The sequence below is a fragment of the Protopterus annectens genome, chromosome 10.part0 (genome assembly GCF_019279795.1).
Source record: "Protopterus annectens isolate FY-2018-M chromosome 10.part0, PAN1.0, whole genome shotgun sequence".
NCBI lineage: Eukaryota > Metazoa > Chordata > Ceratodontiformes > Protopteridae > Protopterus > Protopterus annectens.
Genome location: NC_056744.1, coordinates 1641453105 through 1641471964, shown reverse-complemented (window position 1 = coordinate 1641471964; position 18860 = coordinate 1641453105). Strand labels below are relative to the sequence as shown.

The 18860-nt window shown below is 39.2% G+C and overlaps 1 protein-coding gene across 1 annotated transcript in view; it reads left to right on the top strand.

Annotated features, from left to right (window-relative positions):
* Positions 1-18860, top strand: part of LOC122814357 (serine protease 33-like) — a 114635-nt gene that overhangs the window by 88093 nt on the left and 7682 nt on the right. Inside the window, exon 5 of the mRNA XM_044086943.1 lies at positions 14437-14606. Within this exon, the coding sequence (XP_043942878.1) occupies positions 14437-14606 (170 nt within the window). The remainder of the gene's footprint in view (positions 1-14436; positions 14607-18860) is intronic.

Sequence of the window (18860 nt, the reverse complement as noted above, 5' to 3'; positions counted from 1 at the left end):
TTCTTGAGTTTATTGTATTAGTTGGGACAGTAGATGCACTGCAGCGTTCTCTCCTCCTTATCTGTTTTTTATTAACTATATATATTTTGAATGGAATATTTAGCTGCTCAGTTATCTCTTCAACTGAATAAGTATTCTTTACTTAACTGTTGGGCCATAGTCTTAAATTTGAATTCAAAGTTGTGGCAGGACTGTGTAATGCTACTGCCAGATTTGTGCTTTAGTCATTTATTGCTGCATTTGTTTTCCATAAACAGTGCTACTTATAAATTTCTGCACAGTCTGGTGCCTTAAACTGTAATAGAAGTTCAGTAGTGAGAGAATTGTCTCTGCTCCAGTTGGTTCTTCAGTGCTTTCATATTCTGCTTATCCTTTACCTGCTCCTGTGTCTACTCTATCCCCTACTAACACATTATACGAAAGTTTCTGAAGGAGCTCTAATACTGCCTTTATTTGATTGGATGCCTGTCTAGCTAGCCTGCTTGTTTCTTGAAAATTTTTCCCAACTCTCCCTTTTGGCATCCACCCCTTATGGTAATCTGATTTCCAAAGTCCCTCCCTCCCATCTTTCATTGCTATTGTTGGTTGTATAAGCTGTTTATATTCTCTTCCCACCCATTGCTTTCCTTAGATCCATGATACTGAGTGTCCGCCCAGTAAACGAGTATTGCTCTTGAGTAAACCTCCTTTACTACATATTTCCTCGAGATCAGCAAAGCTTGGAGTCCTGGCTTGTGTTCCAGAAGTGTTTTACTTCTATCCAGTGTCATTCAGGCAAAGTTAAGTACCTTTGATTGCAAAATTAGACTTACTTAGGATCATAGGAGGTTACTAGGCTAATGGCCCTGAGGCCCTTACAAGCATAGCCAAGAGTTTATCCCCAAAAAGAAACCTCAGTCTTAAGTTATTTTGAGTGCTCACTACTGTTTCTTGTTTTTGTGTACATTTCACTGAATTATTTTGTAAAGAAAAAGGCTTTCCTCTCCCTGTTACTGCTGAAAGACTGTCTTGAAATTGCCTTCAGTAATGGATTACCAGCTAGCTGTTTAACTGTTTTGGGGTAACACTGCACTTATGGGTATCTTCTGCTGGGTTTTTACATTAGTAGGACTGAGTTTATTCAAATTGTGGCAGGAGATGATGCAATTGTTGCTGGTCTATTAGATTTGGGAAACAACAGAAGTACTCATAGTATAATCATTTTATTGGCCAGAGGGCTCACTGGTTAGTTTTCTGCTTTTTTCTGTGCTGCTATAAATTTTGCACATTTTTTGTGGGTTAGCACTGCCTTCTCCAGTAGCAAACATATAGAAAGCAAATTTATCTTGTAGACTGATCCAAATAACTGTATTCTGTAAAGCAGCATTATAGAGCAAACACCTTGTGTGATGTCAAACTTAGAGCAGCTAGCTGGGTATCAAGAGGCAATGCCTACAGGTTTAGTAGAATTTAGTATTGTGTAAACATTACATTTAGTAGAGTTTAATACTGTGTAGCATAATCTTCCCCAAAAAGAACCCTTACTAGTCTGCACCAACAGAGTACCCTTAAAAGCCTTCTAACCCAAATACACCATCCCCTTTTTTGCTCACCAGTCTAAGGACTGAGATCATGGATAAGCAATTTCCTAACTTGTATGTAGCCAGCTTGGTGGATATGGGCATCTTGAGGCAATGTAACAATTGTCTCATATTTACTGACAACCACTTAATCCTTAAAGAAGCAGACACCAGAGCCTGGTCTGCAAGGCCATGGAACGTATCATCATGGAACTTATAAACAAAGACATTGGTAATCTCCAAACTCTGGACCCCACCCCAGTTCGGGTTTGTAAAAGGCAAATCATGTCTCCTAAACCTGATAGACTTCTTTGAAGCAGTCACCAAAGCCGTAGATGAGGGTAAGGTGGTTCACACAGCCTATCTAGATCTTGCCAAGGCTTTCAACACCATCCCCCACTGTGGAATTATAGATAAACTCACCAAACTAGGTATAAATCTCTATGTCACAAGATGGGTTGCCAGTTGGCTCACTGACAGAACCCACACTGTGAAAGTAGCAGACTCCAAATCCGATTTCAGACCAGTGACAAGTGGAGTACCACAGGGTTCAGTCCTGGGTCCTCTCCTGTTTGGTATCTACTTCTCTGAAGTACAGGCTAACACAGAAGGTCTTTGGCTAACGAAGTTCGCAGATGACTGCAAACTAGGAGCCATAATTGAAACTCCTAATGATGTGGACATCCTACAAAAGGGCCTCACTGAGACAGATGCCTGGTGTCAAAGCCATGGCCTCAAGCTCAATGCCAAAAAGTGCATAGTCATCCATTTTGGTAAAAACTCTGTACCCATGAACTACAACATAGGTGGTAGAATACTTAACACTGAAAGTGTGATAAGAGACCTTGGGACACAGGTGGAAAGTAGTCTCTCCTTTGATAATCACATCACCACAGTAGTCAGGAAATCCTTCTACATGGCACACCTCATCACAAAAGGTTTCTCATCCAGAAAAAAAGAGGTCATTGTTTCCCTCTGCTCATCACTGCTTACACCCATTATAGAGTACAACGCTCCTTTTGGTATGTACCTCACAAGACATCTACAACAACTGGAAAGGCCACAGAAATACCTCACAAAGAGGATTACCAGCCTCAAACAGATGCCCTACGCAGACCGTCTCAAAAAACTCCAGCTTTACTTTGTTGCATATCGCCTACTCAGAGGTGATCTCTGCCTAACATTCAAAGCTATGTCAAACCCAGAACTGTTGGACATGCTCCACTTAAAGAAATCCCCATCCCTCTGAGCTACACGCTGTAGGGACCTAAACCTTGTCACCACAATAAACAAAACATGCCGGAGGGATAGATTCCTGTCCCAGAGACTTCCCATACTCTGGAATAAACTACCTATCTATATCAAACAAAGCTCCTCATTAGCACTCTTCAAGAAAAATCTTGATGATTGGATGGGAAAATTGGAAATTCACCCCGGGGATCACTTCTGTGGCTCTGCTTGACAGTGGCACAGGAAAATAATTTTCTTGGGTGGCAAAAGCCAGGGTACCTTTTTGGCTGGGCTTGTGCAGGCCCCAGGGCCGATAGCCTAGTACCTACCTATGAACCTATGAGCAATATGTGAAAGTTGTACTTACACAATGACACTGGAGGCTAAACTCTCACAAACAAGCCCACATCACTTTCACTGGAGTCCCAAACACTAAGCCCCTAAGGTAAGCAAACACACTTTCTAGGACTCCTGTCATACTGAACTCCATTGTAAGATGTAATAATGTCCATCTAACCAGGCTAAACAAGGAGAAAATAACTGTTAGTTGCTTATCTGGATCCAGGATCCACCAAATCTCACACACACACACACACACACACACACACACACACACACACACACACACACACACACACACACACACACACACACACACTGACACACAGAGACAGACACACACACAATTACAGGTACCAGTATGATTCCATCATAGTCCATGTAGATGTAAATGACCTGAGATGTACCTCCCTGGACTATATGAAGAGAGACATTATGGAGCTTTCAGACTGTGTGTCTCAGGCTGGTATGAGCCTACCATTCAATTACCATCACAGAGCATGATGCCACAATCTGAGCTCTAAGGGGATCCAGTATTTGTCAGCTTGGGAGGATATGGTTAACAGATCACATTGCTTTGCCAAGGGTGATCTGCAGCTTTCCCCTCTAGGCCTTTGAATACTGGCCAAAACTTTATCCAACCCCAGAGTGCCTTTTAAGACAACACCAAACTGACCAATCTACCAACATAGCAGATTCTACTCAATGGAACCTCAAGGTGTTACTGCTCAATGTCAAGAGCCTAAATAAAAAACTACACTCCCTACAAGTCCTCCTCACACTTGAGAATATAGAAATCTGTACAATGACCTAAACATGGTTTTAAGTGGCAGAGAGTACCCATCATGCAAGGTTTCAGTGCCTTCCATACGTTTAGACCAGTAGCTGCACAGAGAAGGGCTAAAGGTGGAGGTGTCTTTAGGGTGGTCAAACAGGATGACATGCTGGAGTTCCTCAACATGCAGATCACCATAGATGAAAATTCTGTATCATATCCTAGTCAGCTGTGGGTCACCTTCCATGTCCCAAGAATCTCACAGTGCCTACTTGGACCTTCCTACTGGAGATGCTTATCATCCAACTTAACACCCTTCTCATTGGAGATTTTAATTACCCAAATCTACAGGCACAGATATTTCTGGACTTTGTGAATACAAACAGCCTTGACCAAATGGTGAATATGCCCACTAAAGGCTTTAACATATTGGATCACTTGCTCATAAATATGGGAGAACTCTGCACCCCTAATGTCTCATCCTCCCTGATAAGGTCACCCCATAAAGCTGTCTCCTTCAAAATCAAAATCAACTCTGTAATCCCATTAAAACCAGTAACTGGTACTATTCCAAGGCAAATGACCTTTTATTAAGTGATGGTTTGTCAATAACCAGTGCCCTTCCAAACCCTGAGAACACAGCAGCCGATGCTGAATTATTCTCAGAAACTCTGTACAACCAGGTCAATAGTTGCATAGAGGCTGCTGTACCTACCAGAAGTAAGCTTAAAACTAGCCCCAGAAACAAACTGCCTCAGAGGCATCCCAAATTAAACAGGATATGCAACAGAAGGAAAAATTACGGCAAAAATCAAAGTTATTTCCCATTAAGATAAAAACTCTCTCCTCAAACTAAACAGGAAGCTAAGAGGATTAATTAAGTCAAGCAAAGTCATCTTTGAGGTTAAGATAACTTCCCAGGTGAGAAATAACTAGAAGGCCTTCTATAGCTATATCAGAAACCTCAAGGGAAGTACACAAAAATGTGCTGAACTGGGGGTTAATGGCACCACATTCATCAAGTCTGGCAGTATAGAAAACCTGTTAGTGGACACATTCTATTCAAACTTTACCCCACTCTCATCCCCAAGCATCCTCCAAAAACTACCCTCAAACATAATTCTTCCAACTACTCCTAGGGAGCATGTACTGGCTGAACTCACTAAAGCCAAGAACATGGCCTCAGTGGGTTCCAGTAACATCCCAGGATGCCTCCTGAGCACCCTAAACATGACTTATCAGGACCCCTGGAGTCATTATTTAACTGTAGTCTTAAAACAGCTTTTTGCTACGTGAATGGAAGACTGTGACAGTCATCTACTTCATAAGCGAGGACCTTCAACAGATTCTGGAAACTACAGACCCATTAATCTGACTAGTCTTATTTGTAAGGCAGTGGAAAGAATTATCATGGAAATTATCAACAAGAACAGAGGAGACTTCAAGACACTATGTCCATCTCAGTTTGGCTTTGTCAGAGGAAAGTCATGCTTACTGAATTTGCTGGACTTCTTTGAAAAGGTCATTAAGGGAATGGATGAGGGGGAAATAGTGCATACTGCCTACTTAGAATTGGCTAAAGCATTTGATACAATACCCCACTCAGGCATTGTCAGCAAACTTGTAAAACTAAGTATAAACCCCTTTATAACACACTAGATAGCTGCTTGGTCACTGATAGGACCCAAGAGGTTAGAATCAGTGAGGCCACCTCCAAAAAGAGGCCAGTCACCATTAAAGTTCCCCAGGCCTCCATGCTGGGCCCATTCCTCTTTGGCATCTACATCTCAGATATTAAAGCCAATATCAAAGGCCTCTGACTAACCAAGCTGGCAGATGATTGCAAACTGGGAACAGTCACTGAATCCCCCCAAGATGGGAAGGTCTAACACAGACAAATGCTTGGTGCCAAAGCCATGGATAAAAACTCAATACCAAGAAATGAATTATAGTACCTTTTGGGAAGTCTGCCAGCCTGGATAACTACATCATCAATAAAACATCCTTAAAAGTTGATTCACTAGTCAGAGATCTGCAAATTCCTGTAGATAGTAACCTAGCCTTCGACCAAAGTGTGTCCACGGTACTAAGAAAATCCTTCTGTGTTGCTCAACTTATAAGCAAGGGCATGGCATCTAGGTTCTGAGAGGTCATCACACCACTGTACTCTGCCCTCTTTCAGACCCATCACAGAGTATAATCCCCTTTGGGTATGTACCAAGACATATGCAGCAAATGGAATGTCCACAAAGGTCCCTAAGAAAAAAATACAGGGAGTAAATGCACTGTCTTGTGCTGATTGCCTCAAAGCCTTGTTTCTTTACTCAGCATCATACAGACTTGTGTGAGGTGATCATTGCCTGGCTTACAAGGCATCCCTGGACCCTGTTTTGATTATTCTTTTGCACACCCGCAAAACAAACAGATCAGAACTACTAGATTAAAAGCCCTAAATATTGCATGTTAGAGAGAGAGAGAGAGAGAGAGAGAGAGAGAGAGAGAGAGAGAGAGAGAGACAGATGTATTTCTCAGACAATTACCATTCTCTTGACAGGCTCCCCATCCATGTGAAAAAGAGTTCCCCCATCCCTATTTAAGCACATCTTATACCAGTGGATGGGTAAATGGAAATTCACCCTGGTCTGGCACCTATGTCTCTGATGGACAGAGGCAGTCAGTAAATCACCCCCTGTATAGGATCATAGGAAGTTACTAGGCTATTGGCCCTGAGGCTCTTACAAACCTAGCCAAGAATTTAGCCCATGTTCTGACAAGTCAGCACCCAATGCCCCTGTCCAGCAGGGACATAGGTGGAATCCCAGGGGTGCATTTTCTGTTCCCCATCCAGTTATCCAGGTTGCACTTAAAAAGGGTTAATGAGGTACTCTGACATGAGATGGAGTCTATTCCACAAAAGGGGGAGTCTCTGGGACACAAATCTGTCCTGACAACGTCATATTGATGTCATAGACCAGGTTGAGGTCGCACGTGCGGATTACTCGAGTGAAGCCTAACTTCCGGATATGCATCAGTCCCATCAGTGCGGGGTCTGAGATTGCTTTGTATGCCAGACAGAGGTCACCTCTGAGGAGTCTGTATGAGACTGAGTAGAGGGACAGGGCTTTTAGCCTATCTGTGTAGGGTAGATGTTTGAGGCCATGGATTCTCCTGGTGAGGAACCTCTGTGGTCTCTCCAGCTGGTGCATATGCTTTATGAGGTACATGCCGAAAGGGACATTGTACTCAATAATGAGTCTTATAAGGGAAGAATGCAGGGATGTTATGACCTCCTTGTCCCTGGATGAGATACCCTTACTAATGAGGTGGGTCATGTAGAAAGCTTTCCATACAACGGAGGCAATATGGTGGTCAAACGTCTGTTTGCTATCATGTCATTATCTAAGTCATAAATTTAGATTTATGGAGCTGGAGTTAGTTAGAAAGAGCAATAGATTAGGAAATATTAAAAATTGCACAGAAAAGGAAGAGATAAAATGGATAATTAGGATGCAGTCTGATAAAGGTAGTGGATTAAATTATATGATTTCTCTAGACTTTTGAAACACTGAGACAAAATAAATATATAATTATATTTATATGCATACATATATATTTTAGGTATATGCAAACATTTATTTATGATGTATTTTTTATATTTTTATATTGTTGATATGTGTATATATATTTTTATGTTTATGTGCATATATTTATTATATTAAGCTAGGTAGAGTTATTGGTTTTAAAATCATGCATTTTTGCTAGTCTTTTAAGATACATGTATTATGGCTGTCATCTAGTGGTTAAATGTAGGTATTATTTAGGAATGAGATATTTTATGAATGGGTTTTTTTTGGCACCTTTTTTTAAATGAATGGAATATGCAATGGTTTTATTTCTGATGAAGGGTTCAGATGTAACCCAAAAGTGCTTACTGATCTGTCTTGACTATGTGTTTCATTAAAAATCTTGGGACTTCCAGAGCCATGGTGGTACTTTGTGTTTCTTGAAGATCAGTTTGCTATCAGCCTGGGTGCCAACGTCCCTCACGACTGATTAAATGCTTAGGACCTTGTTATTAATGTGATAATCTGTGGGGACGTCATTCTCTCCAGAGGGGATGATGATGCATTTTTTGGCATTCAGTTTGCGGCCATGTTTCTGGCATCAGTCATTTGTTTGGGTGAGACCTTCTTGGAGGATGCCCACATCAGTAGGGCAATTGATGACAGTGCCCAGCTTGCAGTCATCTGCAAATGTGGTCAGCCATAGCCCACTGGTTTTATCCTGCACCTCAGAAAAATATATCCCAAACAATAGAGGCCCCAAGACCAATCCCTGGGGTGAACTGCTTGTTATGGGTCTATTATTTGAGGTGGCATCCCCTATTTTGACTAAGTGGGTTCTATCAGTGAGCCAGCTTGCTACCTATCTGGTAACATATGGATTGATGCCTGGTTGAGAGAATTTATCTGTTACACCCGAGTGGGGAATAGTATCGAAGGCTTTGGCCAGGTCAAGATAGGTAGTGTGCACTGTCTTCCCCTCATCCATGGCTTTGGTGACTGACTCAAAGAAGTTGGGCATATTTGACCGGCATGACCTCCCCTTGACAAAACCAAACTGTGTGGGGTCGAGTGTTTGGAGGTTGCCAATGTCCTTGTTAATGAGGTCCATGATAATCCATTCCATGGCCTTGCAGATCAAGCTAGTTAGGTTGATGGGACTATAATTTGTGGGTCACAATTGGGTACAGTGGTAGTGTTCTTAACTCACAGCAAGAGGTTCTCCCATTCGATTCTCGGCTTGGCTTGGGAGTGCCTTTTGTGTGGAGTCTGCATGTCCTCCCCGCGGTTGGGCAGCATTCAAAACACATGCGTGCATAAATGGGCGTGCCTTCGTTGAAGGTTGAGCGTCGAGCTGGCACCTCGGCATTTCATAAAAAAATCTACTGCCAATCATTAGCGGACCGGAGTTCCGCTGTGGCGACCCCTTACCGGGAAAAAGCTGAAAGACAAACAACAACAACAATTGGGTTGCACAGCTAAACCTATAAGGGTCCTAGTGTTCATTAGCATAGTATACACCAATGAACCTCTGAGTCTATGAATGTATACAAAGTATTATTTAGCTGTTCAGATAAATGAATGAAGATTGGTAAGAATATATTAGTCTTACATTTTGCAATTGTAAGACTACAAAGCAGGTAGTGTGCTTAAAAACATTAACAAAATTATTATACCCAAAGAGATATATCTACATGTGGCTGATATCAAATTCCTTGAGTGCCAAGAGCTTGAATCATAAAACGCAGAGGAACAGAAACCAAATTATGTTTTCATAGAAAATGACTGCTTGTGCAATTTCTAATTGTGTACAGGAACAGATGATTTTGTTTTGGGAAATGTCTTCCTTACTCATGTTTGTGCAATCAGAGATCTGGTATATATAAGTTTGGTGGTAAGGGCTCGCCCTCAAACATGGTGGGTGAAGGGGGGATTTCCTGTACGAAAAACGGTTACAGTTGGACATTTCACTGTTTATTTATATTGGGAATTTGTGTTTGGCATTTAGCTTCCTTAGAGTCTTACTTCCAGGTTTCATACTGGAAACACTTAAAGCATCTCACTTTTACATTTTTATGTAAGAAGAAAACTGTAATTGTAAAGCAATATATACAAATACAGCTATACTAGATAGCTACATAGCCTGCTATTTGAATCTGCTGAATTTAGCTTCTATGCATAAAACCACTTACTATGCCAAGTATAAAACTTAAATATTAACATGAATATTATTCTCATAGTCTGATCATGTGTAATCAAGTAATGTAATATAGAGAATTATGATAAGGTCTGTGATCATAACCAACTTATTTTGTGTTTGAGATATAGATCAAGAAATTCAAATTGAGAGTTAAAAAAGTGAAACTGAAAATGGATTATATAGCGACATATATTGTATTATGATGAGTGTTTTATATGAAAAAAAGAAAATATTAAGCAAGTATAGTAGCTAAGGGTAGTAATGGTTTAAGGTCTAGTATTATAATCCAAGGCAAACTACAATCCCAATTTTTTTCCATGATAAGAGAAGATTTGTGGAGCTGTATCACTGAGAGGCCTGCCCTAAGTTAGTGAAATAGGAAAGAGGCTGACGATACACACATAGGAAAATAGATTTTAATGTCAAACATATACCTCTTGACCTATAATGTACGCCCATTTCTCTAACTACAGTGAAAGTTCTGGGTCCTACATATTCAGCAGTTTATCCCTCATCCAATACATGTTCTGTCTTCAGTTGTTGAATCTTATTATCCCCATCCCATCTGTACATCGTTAATCCCCATTATCCCCATCCCATACATAATCCTTCTGTTATGTCTGTCCTTTACATCACTGAATTCCATTATCTCCTCCTCACATGTATTCCCTTATGTTTGTTCCCATAAATATTCCTGTCCCACGCACCATTGAATATCATTATCCCCACCCCATACATATTCCTAATATCTGTCCCTATATCATTGAATCCTGTATTGTTTTTGGCTATATAACCTTTTCAGGAAGGTTGCTGCAAATATCTTCCATCGTTTATGTGAAGTGATACTTTCTCATGTTTTCCTTGAGTTGCCGACATTGCAAATACAGATTATGTTCTTTCCTGGAAAAAATGCACACAATACATGAGTGAAGATATTACTAACAATATACATGGGGTGATACATGATACATTTTTTGTTTTCTACTGATAATGCCCCTTGTATTACAAATTAGTGCCAGCAGGAAGAGACAAGGTTGCCAATCTGGACTTCCCTTTTGCAGCCAGTCTTTCTTACAAACATTCTTAGCCAAAAAGATAAATTCAGTGAAAGGTAGAGCAGTTTTACATTTCAAATTTTTAGTAACCACCTTCCTTGCTATGGTTAAGATAGACCAAAGGAGAGTCAGCTGTGAACTGGGGATAGAATCTGGTACTGGAGCATTGGACAAAATTAGTGAGATGGATGTTTTCTGATACTCTAGGGGTTGACATAATGGTTAAGGTATTTACCTTGAGGGTTCGGTTCTTACCTTTTGGAAGCATGGCTAGGCTTAAAAAGGACCCCAGGGGGCATTAGCCTAGTATTTGCCTATGAAGCTAAACTTGGGATACAACTTGTTGAAGCTCAGCATAATGGTTAAGGTGTTTACCTCGCAAACAAGCAGTACAGGGAAGGACATTGGCTCTGCTTAAAATGGTCCACAAGGGTAGCTAGCATAGTGTTTATCTATGAACCTGGAACAATCCAACATGTACCAGCACTGACATTATACAATCATTATTTTGGCATAGTGACAACAACAACAACAACAGCTTACCTATGAACCTAGAACAATCCAACATGTACCAGCACTGACATTATACAATCATTATTTTGGCATAGTGACAACAACAACAACAACAACAGCTTACCTATGAACCTAGAACAATCCAACATGTACCAGCACTGACATTATACAATCATTATTTTAGCATAGTGCTTACCTATGAACCTGGAACAATCCAACATGTACCAGCACTGACATTATACAATCATTATTTTAGCACAGTGCTTACCTATGAACCTAGAGCAATCAAACATGTACCAGCACTGACATTATACAATCATTATTTTAGCACAGTGCTTACCTATGAACCTAGAACAATCCAACATGTACCAGCACTGACATTATACAATCATTATTTTAGCACAATGCTTACCTATGAACCTAGAGCAATCCAACATGTACCAGCACTGACATTATACAATCATTATTTTAGTACAGTGCTTACCTATGAACCTGGAACAATTCAACATGTACCAGCACTGACATTATACAAGCATTATTTTAGCACAGTGCTTACCTATGAACCTGGAACAATCTAGCATGTACCAGCACTGACATTATACAAGCATTATTTTAGCACAGTGCTTACCTATGAACCTAGAACAATCCAACATGTACCAGCACTGGCATTATACAATCATTATTTTAGCATAGTGCTTACCTATGAACCTGGAACAATCCAACATGTACCAGCACTGACATTATACAATCATTATTTTAGCACAATGCTTACCTATGAACCTGGAACAATCCAGCATGTACCAGCACTGACATTATACAATCATTATTTCAGCACAGTGCTTACCTATGAACTTAGAACAATCCAGCATGTACCAGCACTGACATTATACAATCATTATTTTAGCACAGTGCTTACCTATGAACCTGGAACAATTCAACATGTACCAGCACTGACATTATACAATCATTATTTTAGCACAGTGCTTACCTATGAACCTGGAACAATCCAACATGTACCAGCACTGACATTATACAAGCATTATTTTAGCACAGTGCTTACCTATGAACCTGGAACAATCCAACATGTACCAGCACTGACATTATACAAGCATTATTTTAGCACAGTGCTTACCTATGAACTTAGAACAATCCAGTATGTACCAGCACTGACATTATACAATCATTATTTTAGCACAGTGCTTACCTATGAACCTGGAACAATCCAACATGTGCCAGCACTGACATTATACAATCATTATTTTAGCACAGTGCTTACCTATGAACCTGGAACAATCCAACATGTGCCAGCACTGACATTATACAATCATTATTTTAGCACAGTGCTTACCTATGAACTTAGAACAATCCAGCATGTACCAGCACTGACATTATACAATCATTATTTTAGCACAGTGCTTACCTATGAACCTGGAACAATCCAGCATGTACCAGCACTGACATTATACGATCATTATTTTAGCACAGTGCTTACCTATGAACCTGGAACAATCCAGCATGTACCAGCACTGACATTATACAATCATTATTTTAGATGCAAAACTTTCTTTGAAAACGACAGTATAGCTTCTGACAAAATTACTGATTAAATGTCTTGCATGTTCACTCTGTGTTTAGTTCGATTTCACTATATGCTAGAGAGAATTTCATTTTGGAACATTGCTATAGTAAGATGGAACTTCATGTTGTTTCTGAATTAAAACAGCTGCAAAACACACACCTCAAATATATATAAGCAATTATATTACTGTTCCATTTAAGGGAAAAAAAGATACAGCAAAACTGATATTTTTGGTAAATGAGTTTCAGCCTTTTCACAGGATTTACATAATAAGCTTTCCTCCTGTTGTGGTTTCATTTGCACCAATTATAACTAGTTGAGCGCTATAGAAGGGAGTGTTTCATGCACCCAGTGGGAGTTAACAGCTGGCTACAGAATAACAGTTTTATAAGGTAATTTACTAGCAGGTTCATTTCAGAAGTCCAAGGGGAAAGATTTCAATGTTTCATGTCCACAAATTGAGAATGCTGACTGAGTGTTTTCTTTTTTTTTTAATAATTTTTTCATTAACTTTTAAAAACTAAAAGTGTACAGATTCAAATTACCACAGGAAAAAAGAGGTTTAATAATGTTGGCATGTCAAATGATTGAATGTAACTTGAATTATGTTTGGAAACAAAATGACAGAAAGCTTCTTCATGGGGTAAACTCCCTACATCTCCCACATTCTGTTTACTATTCTCATGCCAAGGTCACATGAACTCAGAGATGAGTGCAATACTTGGTTTCGCAGGAAAATTAGTATTGTGGTCATCTCTTGCATCATTGTGCCTTAGAATATGAATAAGTACTTGGTTGTTGGGTCCACAGTCCCCCCCCCCATCCATGTGATGAAAGAAGAAACCTGCAACTATATTTAATTTTATGTTCTGCTATCCTGCTGATTTTGTCTTTACTGTTAACTGGAGGTTTTCCATTATATTATGCAGTCCATTTCAATATGTAGTAAAACCAAAACTGTGAGTTGGCATTCTCAGTCTGGGGACATGAAATTCAAAAGCAAGGTCTTCTGAGTTCTAAGAACCATTTACTACCTAATAAGGAGCTAGATAACACACAAGAAGTTTCAGTCTGACAACCAAGTGTGATGGCCTTATAGACAGTGGTTCACCTGCATTAAAACTGAAGACAGATATTTTGTAGTACTAAAATAAACTGCACCAAAAAGAATGACTGCATTGGCATTTGGACAGAACTAGCATATTGTGTTGCAGCTCTGTGATATAATTTTTCAGTTTCCATTTCAGTATAGCTGAGCTCCACCCCACCACCAAACACATTATTGCCATCTCTGCAGACTGCACCCAGAACACCCCGGGGATCACTTCTGCGTCTCTGCTCGACAGTGGCACAGGAAAATAACTTTCTTGGGTGGCGTAAGCCAGGGAACCTTGTTGGCTAGGCTTACGTAGGCCCTTGGGCCAATAGCCTAGTACCGACCTATGAACGATTTCAGCTAATGAGCTATGCACAATGCTTTTGCTACTGCAGCTGCTGTTGTATTTGAGTGTGGATTACTTGGTAAAGCTGATAGATTATTTAAGACCTTTTAAGGTTTTTGTCTTCAAGTTATAACAATTCACCATTTCAGCTGTTAACCCACAATTCCTTTTGCTTTTTCAGTCAACTTACCAAACCCTGAGACATTGCAGGAAGCAGAGGTGCCCATCATAAACCAGCCACAGTGTGATTGCATTTATCACGTGAGCAGCACTTACGGTGAACAACATCAAATTGTTGCGTCTGATGCCATATGTGCTGGGTACACAGTGGGTGGAACAGATTCCTGTCAGGTAAACATTTGTATTTCTTTTTGTGATTTTCTATATCTGTATCTACATCTACATCTACATCTACATCGTTTTTGTTAACTGAGGAAGGCCCACTTGTTTGAAATATCTGCTTCTAGTAATGACCTCCATGATTTGATTAATTCAAATGTCTTACTCTTAGTGACACTGTATTCAGCTGGCAGATAAGCAATTAAGCTCAGATCTAAAAATTATTAATTAAGAGTTGCACAAGCCCTTAATTTCTCCTAATACGTGACATTCTAGGAGTTATTTTACCTGTATGATTAGTAGGATATTGAGATAATTGAAGATAACTGCCTCCTGGGCTTACTCATCTTTTTTATTGTACTGTTTCCATTGCAGTCATGGTGGAGATAAACCCTATTGGCTTCTGACCATCAAAATAATATTTAGAACTCATAACCAAACAGAAGCAATTCCTTGTGCGCACCACCAGCCACTTTATTAAAATAGTAAAAAAATAGACCAATAATAACACATCGTTAAGCTCTTTCATCCCTAAATTACACTGGGACCTCTTCAAAACACTCAAGTTAAAATGACACAAATTCAAATACCATTTGTTGCTAAAGTCATCCATTAATTCTAATTGCTCTTAAAGCTGTAACTGCCATAGTACATAATACATTCTACTTATTAGCTGAAAATAGATAAAATTACTAAACCATAAAATTACATGGTTATTAAAAAAACTACTCACACAACATAATAAATATTTTTTACATTTTCATATTTTTAACTGTTTCAGTTACAAGTACTATCAATGGAAACAGTCTTATTAACCTCAAAAACGTATCTGTTACAGTAATCAATTACCATCTTAAATCCAACACTTCCAATTTAAGTTTCTAGGGTCCCTCCCCTCATATCTATGTAGATAGCATCCAAAATCCAAAATGTAAAATGATGTTCTATGTATTCAGTGATGTCCAGCCAGGGCATTATACAGATTACTTTTATCAATGTCATATATATGTTTATATATTTGTGCTTCGAACTCTCTCTCTCAGTCTTACTGACATAAAGTGCCACATATGTTACCCTGCTTGACATACAATTATAATACACTTTTCTATTAATCCACTCCCTTCCATTTATATTTATCTTACCATCTTCCAAAATGTACTTACATTGTGTGCATGTACCACATTTATACGTTACTTTTTTGTTACCCCTGTGGTATCCCACATTTACTGGTTGTCCTTCCAACATGTGTTTGAATGTTATCTTTTTTATATACAATCCTGGATTCCTGTCCTAAAATTTCACACATTTCATCATTTATTCGAAAGTTGTTCCAATTTTGACACAGTACCTTTCCGATGTCCTTACAATCCAGGTTGTAAGAATTAATAATTGCCTTGTAGGGATCATTCAACTTCGAATTACAATTAATGACTTCAGCTTTACTACCTAACAGGGGAACATAAATTCCTTCATTTCTTTTCTAGATTACTTCAGTCATTATTTCTTCAATTAACCAACTGGGGTATCCCCTAGTTAGAAACATAGCTTTTGACTTTGTAACTTTTTTAAGAAACAGGCTTTCTTCGCAAGCCATTCTGGCCACTCGGACCATTTGTCCCTTTATTAGTGCCTTTTTCTGGTGAAAAGGGTAGCAACTTGAAAAATGTAGCAGAGTGTTCCAGTATGTACATTTCCGGAAAATACCAGAAACAAAGTTATCCTACATACATCTTTGGTTAGACTGATGTCTACAAAACTGATCTTTTTGTCAGATCTATAAACCGTAAACTGCAAAAAATCAGTGGTGGTATTAATAAAGGTCATAGATTGCTCTCATTTTTCCAAACCACCTTTCCAAAAAATACAAATATCATCCAGAAATTGGGTGTACAACCTCCAATAATCCCTGAAGGAAGAAATGAATAAGAATTTTTCTTCCCAGTATACCATAACAATATTGGCATAAACTGGGGCGTATGCAGCCTCCATAACTATGCCATTTTTTGATGATATAAAGACTCCTCAAAGTAAATAAAATAATTTTGTAATAACAATTCTAATCAATTAATCAACCAATTAACCTCTTGGTTATCAAACTTTGTGAATTGATTTAAATATTCATATGTAGGCCAGTATTGTGGCACCAAACATGTAGCTTGTTGCTAATTGGTCCAGAAGGATGACAGCTACATATCCCCAAACACTGCTGCACTCCTGGACAAAAGCCAAAAGCTGTGCATTCAGTGTAGTAACATTCATTAGCATAGTGCATAGAAGGAACTGCTGCTTTTGTGGATTGCTTTGTGAATTTAAACTTCACAATATAAAACCTTACAGTTCTATTTGGTAAAAGGTAACATTTTACATGTGAAGTACATGTTAGTGTACACAAAGTTTAAAACAAGGTTAGAGGAACCACATATGGAAGTCACATAGCTAGACTCAAAATGTTTTTAAAAGTAGGGACCATAGGTTACCATGCAGTGCCTTGCATATATATGTGTTAACAGCCATTTCTGTTGTTTGAAATAATTGAAAGTACTGTTAGTTGAGTGCAGGAAGGAAAGAAAGCATGCAATATTGAATGTTGCTTTTTATATGGAGTTTTACATTTGCTTACTGTTGAGAGAGGAATGAGAAACATGGTAAGTGGGAATGGGTACTAATACTTAAACTTTGAGATATACCAAACGTTTCAGCACTGAGGGTGTGTGTGTGTGTGTGTGTGTGTGTGTGTGTGTGTGTGTGTGTGTGTGTGTGTGTGTGTGTGTGTGTGTGTGTGAAAGTCCTGCGGCACAGTGGCTTCCTCTGGACTTCTGGTTTGGCTGCAGTTGGCCGCCAAACAATGCCACCATCTGGCAGTCTCACTTCCATTCACTCCAAACTCTCACTACTGTGCCTAAATAAGTTTCACTTCAAAAAAACAAAAAAATAAATGTTGTGACTGTGAGAAAGATTTTTTTTAAAATTAAATGTTCTTGCCAGGCCCCCCGACTGCACTGGGACTTAGGCAGCTGCATAGGTCACTCAGTGCTCAATATGGCCCTGTGGGTAAGGTTAAGGTTAGTACATATGAGTAAAGTGGAGTGGGGGAGGAGTAAAGCAGGCTTGTATGCATTTCATGTGTAATACCTGCAGTACTTCAACTGACATACTGCTGGAAATGTACTTTCCAGAGACTGGACACATATCTCTTTATCTTTTTATATCTCTGTCTCTTTCTTTGTTTATACATATACATATATATATATATATATATATATATATATATATATATATATATATATATATATATGGATCTAGGACATTCGCCCAGAATCCATAAAACCCGAATACACTTTAACGAAAGCGTTTTTATCGAAAAAGCGCTTTCGTTAAAGCATGTGACAAAAAAAACAAAACACTGCATTTACATTTTAGCAGGGGGCTTCGCTCCCCTGCACCCCCATGTGGGGGGCTGTGCCCCCCACACCCCCCTACTTTAATATACTCCCTCAGAGACCGCACTACGGTGGGGAAAAGGGAAATGTCCTTTACCCGCACCGTAGTACAGCCTCGGCAACAGTCATACTTACGCGAAAGTGCTTCTTCGGTGAAAAGCACTTTTGCGTAAGCATGCCCGGCCGTTTGGATTTCAGTTGTTTGCTCAGTCGAGCAAACATCCTAGATCCATATATATATATATATATATATATATATATATATATATATATATATATATAGACACACACACACACACACACACACACACACACACACACACACACACACACACATATATATATATATATATATATATATATATATATACATACGTGTGTGCGTGAATTAGTAAAAATAATGAAATTCTCCAATATCAAACTCTTTTTTGTGGGCACACTGGTCTACAAAACGGAAGTTTGACAGGTGTGCAAGATAGACAGTCCTAGAGGTTGGGGAATATGCCCTTTTCATGAGGACTGTGTGATCTCAGAGTTGGAATAAATAAGTAGCAGGGGGTGTGGGGCTGCAGGGGGCTCAATCCCCTGCAGAAAAAACATATTTTAAAATGTTCATGCACCGAGGTTATTATTAAATATTATGAATCAACTCGTCTTTACTAGAAAATGCCCTCATTATCACTTGGGCATAAGAAGAGAAACCTAGAAACTATACATAGTCTTCAAGCATGAAGGGAACATGGAAACAACTAGCAAAAGAAGTCTAGACAATGTATAAACATAAAGAGAGAGAGAGAGAGAGACAGAGAGAGAGAGAGAGAGAGAG